The sequence below is a fragment of the Lemur catta genome, chromosome 10 (assembly GCF_020740605.2).
Source record: "Lemur catta isolate mLemCat1 chromosome 10, mLemCat1.pri, whole genome shotgun sequence".
Classification (NCBI taxonomy): domain Eukaryota; kingdom Metazoa; phylum Chordata; class Mammalia; order Primates; family Lemuridae; genus Lemur; species Lemur catta.
In genome coordinates, this window is record NC_059137.1 from 71,154,754 (window position 1) to 71,177,960 (window position 23,207).

The 23,207-nt window shown below is 39.6% G+C and overlaps 1 protein-coding gene across 3 annotated transcripts in view; it reads left to right on the forward strand.

Annotated features, from left to right (window-relative positions):
* Nucleotides 1–23,207, forward strand: part of PCSK5 (proprotein convertase subtilisin/kexin type 5) — a 409,990-nt gene that overhangs the window by 106,240 nt on the left and 280,543 nt on the right. For all 3 annotated transcript variants that reach the window (XM_045562588.1, XM_045562586.1, XM_045562587.1), the window contains exons 4-5: nucleotides 10,890–11,033; nucleotides 13,025–13,101. In XM_045562588.1, the coding sequence (XP_045418544.1) occupies nucleotides 10,890–11,033; nucleotides 13,025–13,101 (221 nt within the window). The remainder of the gene's footprint in view (nucleotides 1–10,889; nucleotides 11,034–13,024; nucleotides 13,102–23,207) is intronic.

A 23,207-nucleotide genomic window follows, 5' to 3' on the forward strand; every position in this document is an offset into this window, starting at 1 on the left:
TGATTCTAGGAAGACGAAAAGACTGGTGGGTGTCAGAGTGAGCTAGCGTATTCACAAGAAAGCAAAGTTGAACTGAGATTTTGTCAGCAATGAGGTATGATTCATGTGGGTCTTGCCTACCCTACCTCTTCTGATACGATTGCTTGATTTTCAGAATAAGAATGTTGGTATACTGATATTACACACTTTTTTCAGAGCTTCTGTACCATGGTTGCTACAGATTTCTTGTAGAAATAAATGTATGTGGGGCAGTAACTTATTAGAGGGCATTGAAAAACCCTTCGGAACCCTGAACTTTCAGAGTATTTGGAAAGTTGAGTCAGTAATCTCAGATCTAGAGAGAAAAAAAGTCAAAAAATCTGAAAAGACCTATTTGAAATCCCAGATCTCTTTTATTTTTATATATAATTACAACAAACAAATAAATCTTTCTGTCCTTTAAGGTATCTACCTTAGTGCCTTATTTCAAGACTCTGCTGCTCTACATGTTGAGTTTAAACCAGCTCAGCTGTTTTCTATTAAAAACAGTTCAAGTGGTTCTTAGTCTTGAAGGGGCCGAGACTATCTAATCATCACTTGAAAGTGCATGACATTTCCGTTATGTACATTTGATCCTCTCCTCCTTTTCCATCCCTCTGTGTCCTCTTCTTTTCTTATGTCTGCCACCTTTGTGGCTTATCTTTGATTGTAAATATCCCTCGAGATTATCTAATCTACAGGAGTTTGAAGGGTTGACTGAAGGAATTTGAAGTGGCTTTTACTGTTCAGAAGTTCTGCCAAGTCCTGGAAAGAGGTGCAGCCTTCAGGAAAAGCTGTGAGAAATTGAAATGTGATAGGATTTGGAGAGTAAAGCTGCATGTGTTATTTTACTATTTATTTGTCTGTCTTTCTGTCCATCTGTTCGTTTGTGCATCCGTTCATTTAAGAGAAAATGATTATGTTGTCAAAACCTGATTGCAGAATGAATGAAGGTTTGGAAGGATGTCATTTAAGTATATCCCTGTGCTTCATTATTTGTTCAACTGAAAAAGGGATTGTTTTCTCGCCTTAAAAATAGCTGCTCTGCTGTTACGTTTCATAACAGTATTGTCATTTATGAAGTAATATAAATGAAGAAAGATGACATATTAATAAAATTGTATTCCAGTATTTTCAAATGATGTTCAAATTTCCTCTCCTCGACCTTAACTGTCTTCAGCATTAGAAAAATTATTTCCCATCATTTTTTCTCAGATTTTTTTTGTGTGTGTGACTTTGAAGAAGTAAAAGTAGTGGGAGCTGAAGCCAGTTAGTTGTGCTTATCCAAACCATACTGCATTCTACTCATTTTAAAGAAAGGAAAAAGTGCTCCATTCTAGTAACACCATTTCCTGAGACCTCAGTGAATAAAAAGGAGGCAGATTTATGCATAGAGGGAAGCCAGAGGGTGAAGAGTTCTTTGCAAGCAGAATTTTGCAAACAATGTAAACAAAAAAATTACATTTCAGAGAAAAATTAGTGTTGCTTCCTGCTAATGTTCCCATAATTATTACATAATGCAGCTCAGTAGCTTCTAAAATTCATTTTTATGACCTCCAGCCTAGAAATAGTTTCTTGGCTTATAGGCACTTAAAGAAAACATTTTAATTGAAATCAACCCTAAGCAAACACAATTTACTAATTTACTAATGGCACAATTTGGGGGAGAAAGTAATATATTAAGAAATATGTGGGTTTTGATTCATAGTCAACCAGGAAGAAAGTCATTTGGCAAAACCAAGTTTTCCCTTAACTTGTGGAAGAATTGCTGAATGACCTCAAAGGCCAGACAATATTCAAATTGAGCCATATACCAAAAACCAGAGACGAGTTGAGACATGTTCACTTTACATGTTCACTTTCTTCATGTGACTTCTGCACCCCTGAGCTCCTCCCGACAGGAAAAATTTCCTGCCAGGTCTGTGAGGAGATAGTCACTCACCTGTCACTATGTTACATCCCTCCTGACTTCTTCTGCCAGGAGGACGGGACATTGTAAATGGCACATAAGGATAATCAGCAACCCCAAACAAGCGTCTTCTCTTCCCATATATTAATAATTACCTATGAAGGCTTCAGTCCCTGCACATTTCCTACGTTCCTTCTTGGACCTTTTCATTGACAAAGTCAAATAATCAGATGCCCTATTGTGAGTCCATGTGCAGAAGATGAATATTTCTAGATCCTATGTATATCTTTTTTAATTACCTGTATTATATGTCTTGACTATATGAATTATCCTCTTCTACATTTTATTTTAGAATTTACTTCTGCCTTCTCTCTCTCTCTTTTTTTTTTTGAGACAGAGTCTCACTCTATTGCCCGGGCTAGAGTGCCGTGGTGTCAGCCTAGCTCACAGCAACCTCAAACTCCTGGGCTCAAGTGATCCTCCTGCCTCAGCCTCCCGAGTAGCTGGGACTACAGGCATGCGCCACCATGCTCAGCTAACTTTTTCTATATATTTTTAGTTGTTCGGCTAATTTCTTTCTATTTTTTAGCAGAGACGGGGTCTTGCTCTTGCTCAGGCTGGTCTCGAACTCCTGAGCTCAAACGATCCGCCCTCCTCGGCCTCCCAGAGAACTAGGATTACAGGCCTGAGCCACAGCTCCCGGCCCTGTCTTCTCTCTTAATATTCTCTCTGTATTTATTCATTAGGGTTCACCAGAGAAACAGAACCAATAGGATATATATATAGAGAGAGAGGTACATTTGGAAAAAGATTTATCATGAGGGATTAGCTCACGTGATTGGGGAGGCTGAGAAGTCCCGTGATCTGCTGTCTGCAAGCTGGAAGCCCAGGAAAGCCGGTAGTGTGGTTCTAGTACAAGCCCCAAAGACCTAAGAACCAGGGGACCCAATGGTGTAAATCCCAGTCTGAGTCTAAAGGCCTGAGGACCTGTAGCACCAATGTCTAAGGGCAAGAGAAGACAGAAATCCCAGCTCTCAAGCAGATAGCAATTTCACCCTTCCCCTAACTTCTTGTTCTGTTCAGGCCCTCAACAGATGGGGTGATGCCCACCCATGTTATTGATAGCTGTCCGCTTTAACTGGGTCTATCTATTCAAATGCTCACTTCTTTGGGAAACATCCTCATAGACATACCTTAAGATAACATTTACCAGCCCTCTGGGCGTCCCTTAACCCAGTCAAGCTGACACATAGAATTAACCATCACACCCTCTAAATAAGTATCAACTCACAAATTTTTGTTATTATAAACTAAAGATGATAAAGATACAATAATAATAATAATAATGCAAGTTCCATACCACAAATGGCTTGTAATTTCACTGGGAAGGTAAAACACATATATAACCAGAGATTACTGACATGAAGAGTGTTGGGTGGGTGAGCAGAAAAACACTGACTTTCCTGTGACAGGGATGTTTGACTGAATGTCCAGGGATCTTAGCATTTGCTTAGAATCATGTTTTTGACACTTTTAGGTGTTCCCTCTGCCTTCTCCTTTCCCAGTTTTACAGCCAGCTCTCTTCTCTGCTGGGCAAGCTGCTTCAGCTTGATGCGCTGATTTTTCTCCTGCCTTCCTGGTTTGGCTGACTTCCCCCAGGCTGATGACCTTGTATGTTAGAAGAATAAGCTTGTGCTGTGCAACAAACCACCTCCTGCTCACCTCTTCCGCCTTATCTCTTCCCATTTTTCTCATCTCCACCTCACCTCTCCCAACCTGTTATCCTGCAGCTGTACTGAATTCTTGTTAGTTCCTGTAACACTCCAGTCTCTGGTTCTTCTGTACCTTCACAGACATGGAACAAACACATCCTCTTCATCCCCACTTGCCCTTTGGCTATAGTCAGTTCATATGTAGGGACTCGGTTAAAATGTTATTTTCTCTAGGAAGTGCTTTCAGTCTTCCCATGCTTCCCTCCGGGTGGGTTCCATATTCCCACAGTACCGTGGCAACCCCTGTGGTAACACCTAACGTGTGTTTTCATAATTGCTTGTCTGCCTGTCGCACGGACTAGATATCAAGGACTTGACAAAAGGGACAGTGCCATGGCCAGTGTAGTGACTGCAATGTGCTAAGTGAGAAGGGGAAATGACAATAGAGATGGAGGCAGTGGTTTCAGACCTAGATTTCTGAAACCTGACTCAGTTTTTGGACCTGAAGTGTTTGCGATTGCTGTGAGTCCTGGCAGGTGCAGAGGGCTGTGCATATAAAATGTAAGCTTGTTCTTAGTGCCACAGAAATGCCCACTAAGTTTTAGAGATGCTGGTTACCTGTTAGCACCAAGGCCAGGTAATGTAGCTGAAACCAGTTCTCCAAGCACTAAATATGAGAAATGTAAAGATTCCTTAAAGGAGACAGAAGATGTGTTCATTGGGTTATTAGTTTTTGTTTTGTTAAGTATTAACACTGAAAGTTTCAAATTCATGATGGGTCAGGTTTTGAAAGATTCAAAGAGGATCACAAAATGTGCCAATGAGGAATGTCGTACACTTAACTAAGGCTAAAGACCACCCAGTTATCCTTGCCTGCCCTGATTCAATTTCCTGGTCCTCCACTATGAGTAGAGTTTTGGAACTGGATTCGCTCTGTTTTTCCTCCATATAGGCATACCTTGTACACCACACCTTCTTCCATCTACTATTTTCTGATGTTTCCTTGGCATTTTGTGGGACACCCTTAAAAGTCGTAGCTGAGAAATAATCTTATGTCAGAACTAAATTATGGTAAATGGAAACCATGGTTCTAGCAGAGTTGGAATACTGGCATAAATGCGTGATATAAAATGGGATGATTAGTAGGAGAGCAAAATGTTTGACAATGTACCAAAATCCAGTAGGACACTGTTTTCTTTTTCTCCCTATACAGCTCATCCCCCTAGTCTTCTCCCCAAGCCCAGGCCCAAGACCACAAATGTAAAATATTCAGGTCATCCCAGCTATCCTTACACACAATCAATTGCCCTTTCAAGTTTGCCTGAGGACCCATCTCTCCAGACAATGAAGAAAACTGTTATCTCATTATTTTAAAATAATCTGTCTTCTTTTTCATTTTAAAACTAAAGTATTCTCCCCTAAACTATTAGGAACACTGATGCTTCCCATCAATGTGCTGTCCTCAACAACAACATGATTATAACAGTAGCCAGTTGTTACCTACTTTATTTTCCTTAATCTTTATAGCAGTTCTCTGTGTTCAAACTGCAGATAAGGCTTTAAGACTTTGGGCGACTTGAGAAAATCATACATCTGGAAAGTAGTGGAGGTGGAATTCAAACTCTCTTCTGCCTCATTCCTCTTTGGTCGCATCCTTAGCTGCGATACTGAGATTGGTATTGTTGAAACTTATTGGGCTTCTGTGGAATTTCTGGATAATTCACAGATTGAATAATCATCCTCTGAAAAATTGGAAAGTCGATCTGTTTTGGCCAGGGGCGTTTTTTGTGTGTGTATATGATAACCAAGAATTTGAAGTCCATCAAATTGGCCCATAAATATGGCAGTAAACATCTTAGGACTTAACGTAGCTTAATTTAGATTTTCAAGAATCTATAAAGGTACCTTCCATTTTGGAGGCACAGAATCTGTACTACATGTACCCCAAGAAGAGTCCAAAAATCAGCTTATGGACTTCCTCACAAAGGTCCAAAGTCTAGGGTTTTTCCCCCTAGACTTGAGCATTGAGAAAGAGAGGTTAAAGAAAGTCTTCACTAAATAAATGCAAGAGGGAATGAAACTACTACTGTCCTAAACTGCAAAGGGGAGAACGAAGCCTAGGGTAGTTTCCAAGTACTGAGAAGCAGATGTCAGACCCATTGGCTCCCGTGACTTCCTCAGAAACGGAGCACGATTATCAATGGTAGGCTGTTTCCAATGGTGGGCTGGGTCTGCCTTCTCAGAGCTAATGAAAGCTTATCATTAAACGGTCAGGAATTTTGTGATTGTGGTAGTTTAAAATTGACCATAATGTGAGTATTTACATCACAGAATTTGGTAAACCCTACAAATAAGGTCTATTTTTTTAAAGAACTGATTTACTAGTACATCATTGGCTATTTCATAAAGACGTGAGCTCCCTGTTATTGAAAATGTTCAATGGAATAAGGAAAAATTAGAAGGTCTTAGACAGCTGTATTCCACTTTACCTCTTGAATACACTGATCATAGTTCCAAGGCCGCTGTGATTTCTGTTACTTGAGTTTCTTTACTGGAACTGTTCTCCCACATCCACTCTTATCTACCCCTTATCTGCCCTTATCTGAATTTGCTTGTGCTTGGCCCTGCACTAAGCACTTTCTGTTTTAGTTTTTAACACCAGAGTTTCATAGCCCTATGCTCAGCTGTCAGAGTGCTTGGATTTGAATTCTAGTTCTGCTATTGACCAGCTATTTGAACTCTGGAAGGTTACTGAGGCTGATTAAGCCTCCTTTTCTTTATCTGTTAAAAGCAAATGATAACAGTACTTCTCAAAAATGCTTGTTCTGAGTCTTAAATGATGCCAGTTCACATAAAGTGTTTAGTATAATGTTTGGCCATGGTAAGGACCTAGTTAGTAATATTTTTACTTAAGGGAATATCAGTTCTATTTTTTTTCAATTTCTGACAACTCCTGAACTCCAAATTTTATGAAGAATTTCAAGTATATGTACACTTTAGTTGACTAGATGTGTTTCTTTGCCTCTAAAACTAATTTTTGTGTATTTAATTCTATTTTCTTAACATCGTAGAGTCAGAAATACAGTCTTTCAAGCCACTGTATCAATAATTATGAACAACAGGTAGTTTCCGTGTTAAGTGATTATCAACAGTGTGTAAAATGGCAGTTCATTGGAGACCCTCAGAACTTAGGGAAGTTTAAAAAGAATGACACGGAACCCCCCCCACACACACTCCAACCCCTGTAGTCTGAAGAAAATGATAGTGAGAACTTAACAAAGGTGTTTATTTTGGATGTAAACTGCTCTTTCATTGAGCAAGCACTGTGTTTACGAAAACAAAAAGAAGTGGACACACCCAGAATGGTTTATAAGCCGAATAGCTCATAACCCTGGTATGGAAAACGCCATTACTTAAACTCACAGAACAATTTCTTTAAACTTTCATTCCTAAAGAGAATAAAAGCTTTTATGGATAAGAAAATGGAGACCTTGGTGGCAACCATCGTTTCTCCAGGCTATTTTCTGGTTTGTGTGTCCAGTGTTGTTTTTAAATACTTAATCATCTGTGTGTAGAATATCATTGAAATAAAGTGCATCACGCAGAACTGAAGGTACATCCACTTACTATAAATATTTATCTTGCATATACTGTGCACATGTGTAGTTTTCAACAGCTTCAAATATGCTGGAAATTTCTGACTGGCCCCTTTTGTGAACACCAGACTATGTGCTGCACAAATGGTAACATAATTCCAGACACTTGTCTTTAGTTCCGGCTCTGGAAGAGAGCTTTTCACCATGGTTGACCACGTATGAGGGAGTCATGGCTACTACCTGTTCCCTTTGCCTTTGGGTGCTACTGTAGCATAGATTCCTGGAAAGTAAAGAAAGCCTAGTTTAAAGATCATTTCAATCAGACAGTTAAGGAAATGGTGAACTCATTTGCATCCTTGGTCAGTGTTGAGTGCCATCAGTATTTTCCATAGTTTTTGCTCTCTGGATACCTTGGGTATAGGAAACAACCACATTAGAAACGCTTTTGGAAGTCTAGACCACTTAAAGTGTATTTAAAAAATCTAAGGCTCTCATTCAGCATTTAGGGTTCTGATTAAGTGCCCTCTGACCTTATCACTCATTTGCAAGGAACACACCAGGCTTTGACGATGATGATGATGATTACAATGATTATTTTGCCTTTGACATTTTGACTACTTGATACATTAGAATATCCAAATGAAAACATCAATTGAATATTTCCTCTCCTTCACCACCTACCATGGTCGCAGATACAAAGAAAAAAGAAAAAGGTGGTACAAGAATATTTAATGGCAAAGTCAGATTCGACAAAAGCAGAGGTGGAAGAAAGAAACCTAATTGCTTCACTGTTAACACACATGTTTTCCATAGACAGCTGGTTTTCTTCAATTTTCATAATTACAATTTCAGGCAGCATCCCGCTTCTCCAGGACGGTTATCCCATTTGTGGTTACCCATTTCCTGTGCGTTTCCTTCCTCCGGCCCACCTCTTGGCCACATTAACATTACTTCATGTCACAATCGATACCGCAGGTGGCCACAGCAGGTTTTGAAAAGAAAATGAAATAAAAACCTGTCATGGTTGCTTTGTGTTAAATTAAAATATTTGGTGAGGAGAGGCCCATACTCTTGGCCAGAATGAGACCTGTGAAAAACGTAGGTGTTTCGGAAATCTATTTCTTGCATTATCATCTCCGTTAACCAAGCATTAGCTGGCCTGAGTTATTGCTGAAGAAGTCAGAGCAGTAAGCATTATGGAAATAAAGTGGAGGATATGCCTTTATTTATGGCCATTATTTCTGAAATCCTAGGTTAGATTTAGTTTAATTCATGGGGCTTATGATCGGGGGACAAAACTCACACCCAAGATTCAACAGTCAACAGCCCAGCAGAATTCAATAAATAGGGGTTGGATTATGTAGGACAGTGTGTGTGTGTGTGTGTGTGTGTGTGTGTGTGTGTGTGTGTGTGTGTGTGTTTCTGAGTTCAGGGAAAGGGGAAAAGGATGAATGGGCTGAAAAAGGCCATGTGGGAGAAGGTCCCATGCTGCACCCTGAAAACTGGAGGAAGGAGGGAGAGTGGATTTGGATCAGCAGAGAATGTGTGCCGGGCCTCAGGTACCACGAAGAAGTCAGGAAGGTAGGAAAAAGATGCAAATGTTCATAAAAATGTATAAGCCCCTATTCTTTATGAAATTGACATTGTCTATTATGAAAACATGGGTTTACCCTTTCTTAGAATGAATCCTTGAAACTACTCAAATGTAATTATAACATTTAACAAAAGGCAATCTCATTGGGGGCATAAATTAGTTAAGAAATTGATCTCGAGGGCATTGGAGATATCTGTCACTAGTTCGCATCTAATTTTGAGATATCAGGTTTGGAAAGAAGGGAGCTTCTGTTTAGATTGTGCCTGGAATACCATCCGAGTCGTGGCCCACAAAGCCCTGAATGATCTGACCTTGCCTCCTCTTCTAATTTGATGCCTTTTGTGCCATTCTGTCCCTCGTTCGCTAAGGTTTAGTAATACCCATCTTCTTTCTCTTTCTCTGACATGGTAAGCTCTTTTCCACCTTACAGTCTTTGCATTTGCTTTGTCACCTACTGGGACACTTGTTCCTAGGCTCGTGGGCAGACCAGCTTTTTCTACTCAGTCATGTCTCAGCTCACATTTCGCTTTTTCAGAGACTGGAGTCTTTCTTCTGACCAATCCCCTGAAGTAGTGTACTCAGAGCCCCCAGCATGCACCATATCACCCTCTTCAACTTCTTTAAAACACAAGGACCATTTTGATAGGTCTTATTTGTTTCTTTATTTGCTATGCCTCCCCATTAAGACAGGGACCTCATCTACCTTGTTTACTGCCATACTTCAGCATGTAGTAGGCACTCAGTAAAATGTGTGTTAATGAATCAGTGGAGTGGGATCTCCATTATGCTTACAGCATATAAAGCTTGGCATTCTCTTCTACTCCTGAAATGCTGAACTACATTACAAAGCAGGAAGAAAGTAGTGAAAGGGGACAGACCTGGGGTGGCTTGTGTTTCTGCAGTATTATGTAGCAGCACATCTCTTTTGCTTTGTTTCTCTAATGCTTCATTCCCTAAACACCAGGTGACAGACCAGTACCAGTCAGTGGCCTGTTAGGAACCGGGCTGCACAGCAGGAGGTGAGCAGCGGGGGACAGGAAACGAAGCTTCATCTGTATTTACAACCACTCCCCATTGCTCGCATCACTGCATAAGCTCCGGCTCCTGTCAGATCAATGACAGCATTAGATTCTCATAGGAGTGCAAACCCTACGATAAACTGCACACGCCAGGAATCTAGGATTCATGCTTCTTTTGAGAATCAAATGCCTGATGATCTGAGGTGGAGCTGAGGTGGTGATGCTAGTGCTGGGGAACGGCTGCAAATACAGATTATCATTAGCAGGGAGGTTAGAGAGGTTTGACTGCACAATAAATGTAATACCCTTGGATCATCCTGAAACTATCCCCCCGTGTCCCCATCCATGGAAAAATTTCTTGCATGAAACTGGTCCCTGGTGCCAAAAAGGTTGGGGACCACTGCTCTAAGGAGTCTTAAGAACCTAGAAAACACCATCACTCAGAGATATTTCAAAGAGGTAGACTTTAAAGGAACAGTTGTGTGGGTTGGACAAGTGCTAGTAAATTATATCAGGAAAAGCTGCTGGCTTAATTCATTTTTCAGTATGTTTGTATGTTGTAGCCATTGAGGAATGAAATTACTACACATAATGAGCTAGAATTCCATGTTTTACAGCCAGCCCTTTGAAGCCTTCACATACATTTTCCTGTGTGGGGCACCTTTCTGGACTTTGCACTATGATTCTTTCCCTTCTCAAAGTAGTGCAGAGTGAGTCTGTCTAGTGCCCATAAGTTATGGTACAATAGCCATTGTTAATTTAGTGGAAGAGTTTGTAGACGTGTTATTTTTTCTTGTTTGTGGTATACTTTATTTTATGCCTTTCCAAGGGATGTATATGTATGAGAACTGGTGGCAGAGATTTCTGTTTCACTTGCTTTTTTACATGTTTCCTTCCTATTATCATGGTGGAGATCCATGCTACTGCTTTACCAGGCAATCCACCAACTTGCTATTGACTTAGTGCCTTATTTTAAGAAGTAGGTAATTCTCCCATCTCCTCCCTATTTAGTAATCTTGCAACATCCTCTTCCTCCTTCAGCACTGCAGTGACAATACGCATCCCTGCCAATCAGACATGAATATCGAAGGAGCCTGGAAGAGAGGCTACACGGGAAAGAACATTGTGGTCACCATCCTGGACGATGGCATCGAGAGAACCCATCCGGATCTGATGCAAAACTACGTGAGTGTTTGCTGTGATCGGAATGTCCTTCCTCCCGGGAAGCAGAGAAACTCATGTTAGGATTATCAAGAGGTTGAATAGCTACTGAAAAAATGCAGCAACATGCAATAGGCTCTGTGTTTTTCTCCTTTCTTATAAAAGATGAGCTCTTAGAATACAGGAAGCATGAGATAACACTTTCAACTTTCGAGTGCCTTTGATGTTCTGACCTACAAAAAGAAAGCAGTAAGGTAGCAGAAACCCCACCACCGACACCATCTGCTACCAACAACATCTGCTTTTCTCAACAATTCGTCCAACCAGCCGGCAGCACTCTTTTATTTCTTTTATGGAGAGAAACGTACTTAGAACTTCTCTCAAGTTATTCTGCTCGTCTCTTTCTCTCTCGGCCTCTCCTTTTTTTTAAAGGACAGTAATGATCAGCTTCACAGTCGTCTGCGGGTATCAGTCAATTCCCTTTCTGAAGGAGGAACCACAAATTCATTTTGTTTTCACATGAGCGAAACAGTTGAGTGGCTGTGTCGAAGTGCACTCAGATAAACTTGTCTCTTCACAGCGCAGAGTTTTAAAGCTAAAAAGGAACTCCAGTTTAGTCTTCTTTGGTAGGAGAAGAAACTGAAGACTGAAGTGAGTTATCCGGGTTCAGACATAAAAACAGAAACTATGGGTGCCTATCCCCCAGCAGAGATGTCTTTCTTGTCACATGCAGAGAGTTTTTCTTAGTGTGTGCTACTGCTTGCCACTGCATGCGAGTGTATTTGATTAGGTACAAATAGCTTTTGTGTAATTGTGATTGCAGTCTTTTCCTTTATGATTTTCTCCCCCTTGAAAAGAATGCTGCAGAATTACCTGTGCAAGTAGCAATACTGGCACCCTCAGTTCTTCTTATGTTGGAGCCCGCGGGGAGAAGAACAGGTTCACTGGGTGAGGTATTAGAAGGCCTGGGTCCCAGTCTTGGTTTCTTTTGTGCCAAAGCAGGTTAGAAATTAACCTGTTTGGGATCTCTATTTCCTTACAAGGAAAATTAGTAAGCTACATTGGATACTATCCGAAGCCTTCGTGCTTTGATGGCCACTAAGAAGGGCTGCAGTAAGCAGGAACTTCCCACCTTTATGCGTGATGTATATTTTGCTTAATTCTCCCAAACATTTCAGGCTCTATGTACTAAAAATTATTTTCAGAAACAAGAACCTTTGATAAAGACAGAAAACCAAGATAGCGTTTATTTTCACTAACATTGAAATTAGGAATAATCATAAAGCCTAAGAAAATTCAAAGCACCCTAAATTAGACTGCCTACGATGACATAAATTTGAATGATGGCAACAACCCAGTACATTCTTTTTAGTAACTTAGAGATTTTTCACAATCATTTTAAAAAGCAAACAAGCAAATCCAACTTTGTTTTTGGGGATAGTGTCCTCATTTTGAAACCTTAGCATAGGAAAACCTTGTTCATCATTTTGGTTGGTCCCAATCCCAAAGGCATTGGGTATTAATACAACATCTGAATTCTAGACTCTTTTATAGTAGATATAATATCTGAAACCAGGCAAGACCTCTGTTGTCTAATAGAGGTCCTGAGATGCCTCACAAAATGAATATCTAATATTGATTTTTAATTGTCTTGCCAGTGATATAGGAATGATTTTTGTCTTCTAAAATATTTATATTATGATAAGGAAGTTGCAGATTCAAGAAATCATTTCATGAACTGGGTCATTCTAAGTGTGAGCAGAAAAAGTGCAGGCAAGAATGGACCAAGCACTGCATAGAGTACTTCTTCACCTTAAGGGGGAAAATACAGCACTAATTATTACCCAACAAGCGGTCCCTCCCTAAGGCATCCTGACACCACCGAACCATGAGCGTACTAGTTAACCTAATTACTTTCTTGCAGAAATGTGTTTAAAAATGCATGAGCCTGTGGGTCAATGGCTAATTAATGAATGCCCGTTTCCTTTCTCTTGGTCTCTCCTCTGTGACCATAGGATGCTCTAGCGAGTTGCGACGTGAATGGGAATGACTTGGACCCAATGCCTCGTTATGATGCAAGCAACGAGAACAAGTAAGGCCCAAGTGAGGGGTGGCTGGCGTGTGGCTGGCAAAGAGCTTTGTTTTCTGCTCATGCTGAGGGAAGTATTTTCTTCAAAATCCTTGGTAACAAGTGATCCCTAATGTGCTCCAAGATAAACAAGTGTCTTTCTACTGAAGCTTCTGAGTAAGAAAAGGGGGTGGTCCACATAGTGAGAATAGTTGCAGGGAAAGCCTGGGGAAAAGCTTCACATTTTCAGGTCTTGCTGATGAAAGTGGAGGATAGGGCCCTTCATGTGACAGTTGGTCTGTGGCCCATTCATTTAGGGATGGGGATGCTACAGGGGGAGGCAAAACAAAGCACCTCCTAAAAGAGTGATTTTATTCTGTTAAATTCCACAAATCTGATTGAATACTACATTGAATACTGCCAGGGGTTTTCTTATTTTATTACTTCTTTGCTCTTCTCTACTCTGTAGTGATTGTATTTTCCACTACTGTACCTGAAATACCTAGAAAAATTATTGCACTTGCAGAACACATTACCTTTCTTGTCCCCCCAGCAGCTCCCTGCCCCAAATCAGGAGGCGCAGAAACCCATTTAACCACAATTACACTTTCCAGTTAGTATGGTGCTGTAGTTTTAGTGAACACAAATGAAAACGCACATCCATTTGGTAACATAGAATATTTTAACAATCCTCAGCAAGTAAGTGGGAATGGGGGAATGATTTTTCTTGCTTACAATCACCCAGATTCCTTAAAAGATTAGTAGATATTTCCAATCTCTGCATCACATTACTTAACATTTTTGCCTTGTACTGCGAAGCTCCCAGGCACAATGCTGTGATTTAGTTACTTTCATTTGACATTTTATTTACATGTTTTAGGTTGGGATCACAGAAGTTGCAAAGAAGAACTGTTTAGCACGCTTATTATGTGCTATTTCCAGGCTGCTTTTCTCTTTAGGGAAAAATTTCTCAGCTAGTATTATTGGATTAAGTAAGTCAGTAAGTTTTAGATAAAACCATATGACCTAGAAAATTGTGACTGTACGTGTATGTTTTCATTTTACCATCTACAAAGAAGACTTAACAAAGTAGCTATAGAAATATGCTGTTTGTTGATATCAGCAACCAAGTAAATTGGTCAGATTCAGTGGTGAAAGGATTAATAAACAAATTGCTATAGATAGAATTTCCCACAACTTCCAAACACAAAGAGAAAAGAACCTAAGTTAAACTGGGTAGTTTTCTTTGAGACCTGGTTGTTGCTGTCTAGATTATAATGTCTATGTGGACAATTATTTGAGTATTGGCTTTGATGCTATTTATAGACTACCCTTTTAAAACTGAATTCTTTGTGAGGATTCCTTTTAAACTTGGCGGTTTCCCAAGACCTTTGTTCAAGAAGAATCACTGTGGTCATGCTCTCTCTGGGGTATTCTAGTGTGTCCTGTTTTGACCCATTCTAAGCACTGCACATGGTTCATTGAGTGCAGTGGGGGTTTGATTGTTGGAGGACGCAGACATTGTTCCTTTCCAGATGTGTGCTTAGGTTTGTAGTCTTGACAGTGAACTATGGCATTTTCCTAGGTACAACCCCAGCACTCCTACTTCTGTTTTATGGAAGTCAGAAGTGCCCTGGGTTATAGATGTACCTTTAGTGCTTCTCAATAGTTCTGCCTGATTTTTTTTTTTCTTGGCTGACTAAGAGCATGTATTCAAACATTTAGGATTAAAATATTCTCTCTGCTTATTAGACCATAGTGGTAGATAGGATGGCTGGATACGTCTTGAAGGATGGATCCACAGATAGGTAACTCTGTTTGGACAGAGGTCACTGAGCATTAGAAAATGAATGGGTTTATAGTATAGCAGAGCTGACTTTTAGCCCTGGCTGTACTTGATTAGCTTTATGGTCTTTGGGTCTAACTACTCTGAGCTTTAGTAATTTTTTTTAATTCTCTAAAATGGGCATAATAATATTTACCTCTAAGGATTAGCAATAAAATGTGTAAAACACCAAGATGACTACATAATAGATACTAGATAATTATAGTTGTTATTGTAATTATGTGTTCTATTCATATGTCTACTTCTTGAAAAATAATCAGTTAAAAAATTAATTATCTCAATATATATATGCGTATTAACATTTGAAATCTAAATTAAAACTTTGGAAGTCTGTTTATTTCCAGGGTTAGGGGTTGAGATAGGCTTTTTGCTTCTTTGGGGGCTGGGAACTGTGACTTATTCAGTCCATGGTGAGTTTGCTTTTCTTGAATTTCATTTCCCCATCTCCCTTGGTGGAGCATGAATCTTTGAAATTGATATACGATAGTGAAGGAGAAAAATTTCTAATCATTGTCAGAATAACAAAATTAAGGCATATGTTATACAAATGCCTCCTCATTGTGCCATCCGACCAGTAGGCTTCAGAGCATGTTTGAAATTATTTCATACTTGGCTGTGTTTGTTCATTCACTCAACAAAGTATCCTTTGAGACTCTGCTTTGGGAACAGCTCTGTGCTAAATGCTTGCAGGATACAATGATGAAATAATATAGATTACTAGTAGGCTGAAATGAGAAATGACTTAGTAAGAAACTAATTCTTGGAGAGGTTTTAGTACTCCGGGAATGTACCCTTAAAACTTCATGCAAATCATCTCTCTTAGACTCACACGATTACATTTCTAGTGCCAAAGCTTTGGAATCAAGGCAATCACCTCTGAAGTACAAAAGTTATAAAAATCCCTTTCTTGTCACTTTTTCCAGTTCCCAAATGGTAGAATGTCAGACATAAATAACTGATGCTAAAGTAATAGCATTGTTAGAGGAGAGCATAAAAACCTGTCCTTCAATTCAGCTTTGCCTCCATTCATATTAGCTTGCCAAATGAAGCTGACTGCATTGTTCTAGGCTTGAAATAGAAAATGCCTCCCTGCAAATGAAACAGTCTGCTGGCATTTAATATCACTACTCCTATTTCTGATAAATGAATTATTGATGTCTGAGTCAGATCATCCCTTCCCTAGGTTACTTCCTGTTAAATGTTCTCTCTGCTGAAAAGTCATAGCAACAGTTAGTGGATGAGACCACGGCATTATATGCCAAACGTGTGGTATATGGGCCCAGAATCTGATTCCTTTCCAAAATAAACAAACCCCTGGGTTAAAGACTCATTTTCTAAAAGGAATGGATTTTTTATTTTGTTTCTTATCTCTGTTTTGAGGAAGATTTAACCAGCGTGGATGGAAGCACATTTCTGCTGGTTCTTTAGTCTCCTTTCACACATCATTTCTGGTTTGAAGAATGTTTCCATGTGGCAGAAACCAAAATATGTGTGGCCTTCTCCTCCCCGTTCCTGTAGATGAGGGCTGTTGTTATAAAATAGTGTTCCAAAGCAAAGCCAGTGAATATAATCAGTTTTTTCTGATTATAAGGGAAATATATTAACTCAATACTAGAGAACAAACCACATTTTTTCTTCACATCAAGGATTTAGCCAAATATGTTAAGATAAAGTTATCCTATAGCTTAGTAGGTCAGACAAACCTACCAAAGAAAATTAGGGTCGTTATTAGAGGCTGATTTGTTTTTTTAAATATTTTTGAAATTTTTTCTCTAATACTTTTGCAAAATAACATCTACAGTATACTACATAGTAGTTACTTGGTCAATGATTAGCAAATGAATTTGTGTAATGTTGGCTACAAACGTACATTACCAGAGGCTTAATGTATACAAAAGAGGCAATTGGGAAAAATAGCTGACATTTTTCATATACAGCTCTCTTAGTTCAGGCTACTATAACAAAATACCATAGACTGAGTAATTTATAAATAATAGAAATGTAATGCTCATAGTTCTGAAGGCTGGGAAGTCCAAGATCAAGGCACCAGCGGATTTGGTGTCTGGCGAGGGCTCTTTCCTCATAGATGGTACCTTCTTGCTGTGTCCTCACATGGTGGAAGGAGCACACTCGCTCCCCCAGGCCTCTTTCTAAGGGCACTAATCCCAATCCTGAGGGCTCCACCTCCGTGACCTAGTCACCACTCAAAGCCTCACCTCTTAATACCAACATATTGGGAGTTAGGTTTCAGCACATGAATTTTGGAAGGACAGAAACATTCAGATCCCAGTAACAGCCACAGATTTTATGTTCATTAAAGAATCTGCAACAAATATTTTAGGAAATTCATTTCCACACAGGTAGGTTCACGAGCAATACACTGAAGTAGGTAACATTTTTGATCATCTTCTAGGTTCTGGGAAGTGGCTCCACATGAAAAGTTGCAGTATAGTGGGAAAAGCCTTCTCTCGCACCGGAAGCCAATCATCCCTCCCTTTGCCTCAGCACCACCAGTCATCAAGTCCCGACAGTTCTCGCCATTTAATTCTTCCTCTTTTATAGCTCTCAAAAGCCTTACACACAGACCCCCCAGGCACCCACACTAGCCATTCTGTTAGTTTATTCTCGTTGTCTCACCTGCATCTTCTAAATGGTTTCCTTGTCTCTGGTCTCACCCCCATCCTGCTTGCCTGAGTATTATTTCTGAATCAAAATAATAACATTAAAGTCCTTTAATGTCTTGACATATGTTAGAAACACAAGATTCTCCGTGACCCAAATCCTCCCTCATTACCAAGTCTGTTCTGCTCCTCCTACCACTTCACTCATCCACAAGGCCCTACAGGACTTGTGGAATTCTCTGACTGTGCCTCAGCTGTTCATCTTTCCACCGTCTGCACTTGGAGAATCCCTCTTCTGGCTCCAGTGCCCGTCACTTTCGGGGTGATGCCTTCTCTCACCCTCCCTGCTCTGAACTGAATACCCCTCCTGTTAGTTCTCACAACACCTGTGAACATTGCATTTCTTTCATACAACTTTTCCTATTGTAGCTAGGGTCAAATTTACCAAGGTAGAGATAGAAAGGCAAGAATGGATACTGCAAAGTTGATTTTCAGTTTAGTGTTGGATATAAAATGTCCATTTGATCTTTCTTAGAATAATTACAAGAGTACTGACCTTGACTGGTTCAGATGAAAGGGCAAAATGTGTCCCAATTGAAGTAGCTGACCTATTAAACAATGTGATATGTAGTGGGCCTTTGTGCTGGACTTTTTTTAATTTTTGACCTTCTGCCCTGCTCTATCCCCCCAAAAAGCTGACTTTCAGGGAGTGCGTTAATGGACTCCCTAGCCCTCTGGCTTCTCATTGGGGTTGGCCAAGGAAGACTCAGGTAGGAGTTCAGCAGGATTCGGGAGAGTGACGGAGTATTTATTCTCTGCTCCTTCCTTGCTGTGATCTTCAGAGATTAGTTGCATCCCTGAAGATTATAACTCCTTTGGCCCTGAGGGTGACCTCCTAAGAGTTGACCCTTCCGGATGCCAGTAACCACATCTTCCCCAAGTCTCCTTAGATGTAAGTTTCCCAGTATTTCTAGGCCAGAATACTACACTATTCCTTGTTGTTTCCCTCAAACTCTGCCTGCCTCTTTATATGAGTCCCTTGAATAAATTCTTCTATGTTACCCATTATAAAAGAGTCCAGTGTTTCCTACTAGGCCCTTGGTTGACACAGGTTTGTGTGTCCTTTAACCTGGTATCTTTGGTAGAGTAAAAGGGAAAATGTTCGGATACCTCTGAGAACAAAAATAACTAAATTCATGGGAGTTGTCTAAATGGCTGTTTATTCTTTAATGAAAGCCGAATAAGTATAGACAATGGTAAATATTCATCTTTATAAAACAATGCACCTATTATTCCAGGGCTCATAATTATGATAATGCAACCTCAAGACTTTTTTGTTTTTCCCTTTGTCAATTTTAGTGTGTTCTTCTTCAGGATTTGGGGACTTTGTCTCTTGGCTTTCAGTAACAGTTTGGATAGAGGGTCTGATTGATGCTATAGGTTAAAATGAGATTTGGCTATAACTTACGCTAACCCAGTGTATTATTGACATGAATAATTGATAGTTTTTTGAATTTAAATTTCTTATTTAAAAAACAAACTCACAAATTCCTGGGGCCTCTAAAGCAGATGGAAATTGCAGTAAGGGAAAGAGATAAGTATTCTTTTTAAATAATGGATTAAGCATTTAAGCAGGTTTTCCAGACAGGTTTATTTATTTATCTTTCTCTTTTAATCTTGTCCCTCTAACCTCCTCTTGGATCTCTATATTTTTTTCCTTGTTTCCTTCTATCCAGAAATCTGTAAAATTTAGAGGCTGAATACCTTGAGAGGTCAGTGGTAGCAGTGTCATTTTTTTGTGCTATTCCCAGGCACTAGAGAAGGCATCCAAGAAGTTTCAAATCTGATCAGCCAGTGGACACTCATGTTAGATGATGAACAAGCAGAAAAAGGGTCCTTGTTTTATTTATTTCACTGGCTATACAGCTATCAGAGGAAGAGCATGCTGAACAAATAATAAAACCCCAAGCTTACAGATATTATTTAGATAGGGTTACCCTCCTGTTCATATCAAATGCCTTCTAAGTTAGAATTTTGTTTTTATGAGCTAAAAGAGAGTTCATAATTTTTGTTTTAGTAACTCAGTTAATTGCATTAGAAGCTTCTTGTTCCAGTATACCTAGGAGAAGCATTTGTGTGAGTGCATGCATGTGTTTAATATCAGTGGTAGGTGTGCATTTTAATTACAATCCTTAATAAAACGTGGATAACACTGGTCTGTAGGGTATTAACAAAAAGGTGCAAAGGGAGAAAATAGGTCCTTCCCAATAGGACATATTTGATTAGTTATCATAAAATAGATCACCAAGAAGGCAAGATGATATGGTAAAAATGTTCTGCTTTTAGGGGAAACCAGGGTACCAGGCCCAGCCTTTTTGTTTAGTATGTCCGTGACCTCGGAGAAGCATGCTTCTCACAACCTTCCTCACCACATCAGTATCACCGTGTTCCTATTTAAATTAAACAACCAAAAAAAAAAAAAAATCTGTAAATCTATGGGATTGCTGTTTGACTATGTTTGAATGCAGTATAAGCCACTGCTGATCAAATTAGCACATCTGCCTATTGTCTTATTTACTGCTCACAAAAACCCACATTCAGAAAGTCTCCAGAGATCACGTAACGTGCCTGATGTCACTGAATGGCAGAGTCAGAATTGGAGTCCCTTTGTTCCCACACCGTCTAATTACCTGTATAGCTAAATTAATCTGTGGTCAAGCAGATGAGAAATTAATCCCCCTGTTGAGCACAGCCTTCAGTAAGTTTACTATCGTCAGAGAACTGTGATCACCAGAATGCTACAGCAGTGTGTTCAGTAAACACCTAGCAGCCTGGTTCTACCAAGTGCCGGCACTCAGGGCCCCGTTTCTCCAGAGAGAGGGGCTTGCTCTGCAAAGATTTTAACTTTGAACAACTAACAAAGATTATTTATTACGGTAAATGATTATATAAATCTGACTCCACAATGGTATTTGTTCTGTGGAAATAAATGAAAGCCACCCAAATGAGACCAGAAACTATTTATTCAGAGCTTGCTGTGTATAGCAAGGAATCAGCTACCATCACTTGCAGAGACTCAAAGACAGGCAGACATAGGACTGGGAAAGCTTTATAGTGAAACAGACAAACAAAATATTCAGGTTTGGGCTGATTGGAAATTGTCATGGGGAAGCTGGAGCTTAAATCTCTCTGTTTTCAAACCATTCTACTAGGATTTTTTGGTTTTTTTTAAATTAAATGTGAAGGAGTACCAGCTGGTCATAATGTAACAAAGGATTTTTGGAAACTGAAGTGCCACAGGTATGGATGTTATTAATATTATTATTAAAGGGGATAATAAGTAAAAGGTAAAGTTTTAGTCTGATTCTCAGAGGGCAGGTGGTTAGTTTTCACATTTCTCTCTTTGGAGATACGGGCTCTTTGAAGTTGGAATCATATAAAGTAAGAGACACTTTTCCAGTGTTTTTGCACTAAAGTGACAACCTTTGTGAGTGCTCCGGAAATGTGGGCTGTGAAAGAAAGATTCTTTGTAGGAGAGAAAGACTGAGCCCAAGAACAGCCTGTGGGAATCGAAAACCTCCTGTCACCCCAAGAAGGGGATAGGATCTTGAGGATGAGTCCTACTTAGGGAAATTGTGGCGAATTCTCTTGCTTATAAAATGCCTAAAATGGCTGCAAGGAATTGAGAAGAGCAGTAGACTACCTGTGATTTTCCTGCAGATTCTCCTGAAGCCCCTCTTTCTCCGCTCTCATCGTAAGCTGCCATCTCATGAATTTTAGAAAAGAGTGACCTTTATTAGAAGAGTTTACCTCTTCTTCCTATTTTTAGATATCCACACACCATCTGCATATAATTTACATATGCTAGTAAATGCATTTGAATTTGCATGGGCTGCAGATAAAATACCTTGTAGTAACATCCTGGGCTGTGATTAGCTGACTGCTAAAAATTTTGTATGATCTTTTGGCTCTTGGTTGGCATTCTCGCCTTCTGAGTTTCATCCTCATAGGATCACATCCCCTCCCGTGCCTGTCCCAATTACCAATTATAGACTCTTATTTTCTCTCCAACCCGCTAGCCCCCCGCATATCAGGTTGTCTCATATCCCTTTCCTTTTCCACCATCCTGATACCCTGATCTTCCCATAGGCTCTCGTATTATGTTGTCGTCTCGCAGAGAAGGAAGCACACATTTGTCTCTAGCAATTGCCTCAGTTTGGCACCAGTTCATTATAGTTTACGCTAGGTGATCTAATTTGAATTCACGTTGGCCAGCAGTTTTGTGACCTGTGTTGTTAATTTTATTAGATGTCAGACTCATGAAATTTATTTTATTATTATTTTTCTTTCGAAAGGACAGGAAAAGTCCTTTTGATGCTTTGCAAAGGAGTGGGAAATATTTGATCCTACATTTGAAACAAAAACACCTTGTTATTGTTTTCTATCTCTTACCCACCTATCTCTTGCATCACGTACAGCGTAATGGGGGTGATTGGGCAGTGGAGCATCTGAGGGGAACTGGAGTTTGAATTGAAGAGATGAAAGAATTAAGGGACTTGACTTTGTTGAAGTTTAATTCAAAAAGAGTCAAAAGGGGTCCTCAAAGTGAGGAACAAACTCAGATTGAGCTCCACTAACCACCATGCCTTTGCCTTATCATCCACATGTTGAAGCATAACATTCATGACCCAGTAGGGGGCCCTGTCATTGTGACCGTAGTTTTTCCGTTACAGAGATGCCACAGCAACTGTGGCTTAATTCTTCCTTAGGCTGATTTTTTTTTAATTTTTTTTTTTTTTGAGACAGGGTCTCTGTCACCCAGGCTGGACTGCAGTGGCACAATCAGATGTCACTGCAGCCTCAAACTCCTGGGCTCCAATGATCTTCCTGGCTCAGACTCCCAAGAACCTGGGACTACAGGCATGCACCACTGTGCCTGGCTATTTTTTCTTCTTTTTTGTAAAGATGAAGCTCACTGTGTTTCCCAGGCTGGTTTTGAACTCTTGGCCTCAAGCAGTCCTCCTGCCTCAGCCTCTCAAATTGCTGGATAACAGGCATGAATGCCTGGCCCCATAGATTGATTTTATATTAAATTGCTCAGCCCTCTGCAGGTAGAAATACTAGTGGCATTGTGGAACCACATTCCACAATGTGGACGTATAGAAACAATACCAATTTCATTGATGCATTTGTAGGTGTGTTCGTATTTGTTGAAATCTTTGTTGACCAAATACAAATATGAAGAAAGTATTCAGGTAAGCCATTGCAAATTATATTTATATTCTTTCTTTCATATTTTATATTCGTAGGTGCTGTTTTTACATCAGTTAATTCCATTTATTTTCATCCAGTTTTCTCATTGTGTTTATGAGCTTCTGTTAGAATCCCCACTGTAAAACTTATTTCAATTATAAGGGATTCTAACTCATGTTTAATTCATCCTGGTTGAAACACAATACCCACAACTTCCTCATATCTATTATGTCACATTTTTTTCCTTATCTTTGGTTAGGGAGATGCTATGTTAAGAAAGTACTTTTTTTAAGGATGGTACCCATATTTTAAATTCACATGATGTTTTTCTTAAAAGATTTATAAGTTTCCAAAAATCTATACGGATAGTGTACACTCATTGATTTCCAAGACATATATTTGGAAAGAAG